The sequence below is a fragment of the Oncorhynchus tshawytscha genome, linkage group LG28, assembly GCF_018296145.1.
Source record: "Oncorhynchus tshawytscha isolate Ot180627B linkage group LG28, Otsh_v2.0, whole genome shotgun sequence".
Classification (NCBI taxonomy): Eukaryota; Metazoa; Chordata; class Actinopteri; order Salmoniformes; family Salmonidae; genus Oncorhynchus; species Oncorhynchus tshawytscha.
The window spans coordinates 4459407-4463368 of record NC_056456.1 but is presented as its reverse complement, the minus strand read 5'-3'; the positions used below and the strand labels follow the sequence as shown (position 1 = coordinate 4463368).

Genomic DNA, 3962 nt, shown 5'->3' with positions numbered 1-3962 from the left:
GTCGGTTCAGTAGCCAATCAGCGGAGCAGATTCAAAGGTAGCCACGCCCTAAATAACCGTCTCTTGAGCGGTACAGCCATCGCTCTGGACCAATGACATTTGAATAATGAACGATGAGTCATTCATGTCATCTTCATGCAGCTGCAAAGTGTCAAATGGGTCAGCAAAAATGATGCTATCATCAGCAAACTAAAACAAAGAGAGTCGTTTTTCACTGTAACGGCATCTACTAATGCAAACATCTCAGTTTTGGGGCTGGAAATTAGTAAGTAAAGCTACCAGCACCGACTGCCTCTCTAGCTAACGTGAGTTGCACTGTTGAAGAAAGTTAGCTGATAAGGCTAGCAAACTAACAAGCTAACGTTAAGTTACTTACTTTAAATAAATTGAGAGGTGGTCAAAACACACAAGTGTTTTCAAAAGCTCGTTTGTCAGCAGCAGGGGGAGAAGAGTGAAGTGCTCCCCCATGCTTTTTTGAGAAGTTTTCAAGAGTTACCGAAGCAACCAAACCCCTCCCCTCGCGTCAAGTCCAGACGTTCAGCGATACAATGTACATTATTGATGAATCCACAGGTATTAACCTGTCCTAGAGCTTGAAACAATGTGACATGCAAAATTGGAACTGGTGTGTTGTGTCAGAATTTAAAGATCACATACGAATCAATTATGTGCAGGATAGAACACATTCTAAACAGATGAGATTGTTAAAGCTGAAGTTGGACTGCTAAGGGCCAGGTCAGGTGAGTTTCAGTAGGTACAGGACAGACAAATGCTGATAAGCAGGGGTAGAGGTAGCTTTATAAATAGAAGCGTTACTCCACGTTCATGATATTAGCCTAATAACATTTACATTTGAATATTGTCTTTTTTATTCATTACATAAATAAAAAATGCCAATATTCGTATGTAAATGTTTATTATTAACCATGAATTTGGCATACTATTTATAGGGTTAGTGTAGAGATTGTTTTAAGAGGTTGCATCGACTGTTTGAGACCTTTGAGAGAGAGATTAGTTATCCTAATAGAATTGTACTTATACTGGCTTAGTAAGTACTTGTGAACTTATGACATACTTGTTATGTTGTAGAGCAAGTTTATATAGTCTCTCACATTACTCATACATGCACCCACAGACACATACCGTAGGTTAGGCTACTCTCTCACTCATATGCACAGATACTCTCATACTCACACACAAACCTATCCTCAAACACACATCACTCACACCTACACAATGCATACAGATTCTTGAATAATTGAGATGAACTCATCTTGATCTATTGTTGTCGGTTCACCCGTCTGCGTTGCTAAGGAATGAACACGGCCATTGTCCTCCTCTTCCCTTTTCCCTCTATCTGCAGACGGGAACCCGGGAGACCATAGTCAAGGCATCGGTGAAAAACTGGGCCAGAGAAAGGGCTCCTTTTAAGGAGGGGACCATTTTGAGGGAGGAGGTCAGCATTGGGGAAGTTGTTGAAGCCGTGGGCTAGCACAGCACCAGGATAGTTCTGAGTGACGAGCACATGGAAGGGGATCCCCAAGATCAAGAGGAGGATTCTGAAGCCCAGAGGAGAGCCTCTTCCCCTCAGTCCTCTGTGCTATGGGAGAAGTGTATCCGGCAGAGTATCTTTGTGGACCTGAGTGAGGATGAGAGTCTCCACTTCAGTGACCTGGAGGGCTCCTTCACGGTGCATCTCTCCCAGGCAGAGTCGGCTATCTCAGGGAACAGCATCCATCTCAGTGGTAAGACTTACGCTGTCAACTTGCAATTACTCTAGAAACACCATTGTTATACTTCAGCAATTTCATTGTAAAAAAATATATAACAGCTGTAGGCTATGTAACAATATCATGCCAATCTATAAAATGACTGTAGCATACTGTTCCTATGAATACTTCACAACTTCTTACTCTCTGTCATTCATAGAGAACTTAGAGCTGTCAGTGTCTGACTCTGGGGAGTCCTCCACAGAGAGCAGTAGCTGTGTCAGTGGCCAGAGTGAGAGAGTGGTGGAGGGTAAGACCAAGAGCAGTGGGAAGTGGGTGTCTGCCCAGAGACCCAACACTGAGCAGGAGCAGACCATCTGGGAGTATGAGAACGCAGGAGACACCTCCGATGAAGAACAGGAGGACCTTCCACATGACGGGGACCTGGGAAGCCAGTACATTAAGCCCTCAACCAATGACAGTCATAAGTCTGAGGAGAATTGCAAAATAGCTGATGTTCTATCAAAAGACCAAGCTGGAGCACTGCATTCAAGACACAATGTTAGAGATCATTTTGATTTGCCAGCAATGGTTGGAGAGGTCAATATCATACAAGGTCACATGCAAATTGAAGTCAACACTATGAACCATGTATCTATAACTCCACCCGAGGGAGAGGGTAAAGGAGCTTTTTTTGACTCTACAAAACCAGAGGCTGTTCCCACATGCAGTAGTCCTGTCCGTAAAGTCCCACACCCAGACATCACCCAGCTGCTGCTCCGTCACTTTTCCCAGGATGAGCTGTTCTGCTCAGGCAGTCTGATCGAGGCAGAGACCCTGCCGGAGGTGTCCCTTCTGGAGAGCATGGACGAGACAGTGCTGAGCAGGGGCCCATTGCACAGGAGCACAGGGAGCCCCAATAATAATAATAGTGGAGGAGCCCCACGACGCAGCAGCACAGGGGGACCCAGCAGCGAGAGTGAGAGGAGTCAGAGTCTACAGGAAGAAGATGAAGGGAAGAGTGTTCAAATGAGTCCAAGAAAAAACCTGGAGGAGAAAAATGGAAGAAGGACTGCCTCAGAGGGAAAGAACACACGTGCTGAGTCTTACAGCAGTGACGTCAACTCTCCTCAATATAGTGGCATATCAACCAGTAAAAGGGAAGTCCCTGAACAGGACAGTAATGGTAGCAATGGTTCAGACCTAACCAAAGAGGAAGATGAGAATGATGAAGATGAGGAGGAAGACCAAATCTGTAGAGGTCCCCTGGTCAGAACCAGGTCTTTCAGCGAATTAAAGTATGGACAGGGCCAAGTCCACTACCCACTCCCTGACTTCTCCAAGGTGGCTCCCAAAGTGAAAATCCCGAAGAGTACCAGTGTTCCGGTGAGACCTGTCAGCCAGTCTCCCAGCTTCCTCAGAGCTCAGTCCTCGCCAGGCATGCTGGGTAAGTCCTCTGCTTTGGAGGTGATCCACAGAGTGATGGAGGACTCTATTCAGCCCTCAGAGAGACCCTACGTGTTTCGAGACCAGGACAAGCAGACAGAAACGTCCCCAGGACTGGTGCGTCACCTACAGGTGAGTCATCATGTTCAGTAGTTTAGCTCACACACAGCTATACAAATGCGTCATACATCCTTCAACCAGAAGACATCTTTCTCTTTTAGGCTGAATACGATAAACTAATGACTAAGTATGCAGAGGCTGAGAACCTCCTTGATCAGATGAGACTGGGGACAAAAGTAAGCCTTCAGAATGTTTTCTCTTTTTAAACACTTCTTTCTCTATGGTCTTTCTGTTCTTTCATCTCATTAAATATAGTCTTAAGACAGCCTTCTTATTCTTGTCAATTTGGACTGAATTTATCTCAAAATGTGTCAACAAATTAGAATCAAGCGCCCTCTGACCTTACCCTGGATTTTGACTGTGGTGACCAACAAGACCTTCCGGGTCCTGGTGGAAGCCATTTTGGATCTATGCTCTTCCCCAACCCCCCATCTCCTACAGGCAAGATGCTATCTCTGACATCTGATATTATGACGGGTCCTCTCTCTGTTACAAATTACCTGGCCAAGAGTCCTTAGTGGCAAATGGGGTCTGATGACATAAGATTCTGGTTACACTCAAAGTCACAACTAGCCTGTCATAAGAGTGAGGATTCCAGAAAAAAAACACGACACAAATATATTATACAACCAGTTTACATGAGATGATGCAACCTTATCAATGACATGAGTAATTCCTCATTAAATT

General features: G+C 44.9%; 1 protein-coding gene across 1 annotated transcript; it reads left to right on the top strand.

Annotated features, from left to right (window-relative positions):
- The first annotated feature begins 1369 nt into the window (after positions 1–1369).
- On the top strand, positions 1370–3793 carry aknad1 (AKNA domain containing 1). Its single transcript, XM_042308343.1, has 4 exons — positions 1370–1745; positions 1930–3287; positions 3377–3451; positions 3599–3793. The coding sequence occupies exons 1-4, from the start codon at positions 1526–1528 to the stop codon at positions 3791–3793; spliced, it is 1848 nt and encodes a 615-aa protein (XP_042164277.1). The 5' UTR covers positions 1370–1525.
- Positions 3794–3962: the final 169 nt, after the last annotated feature.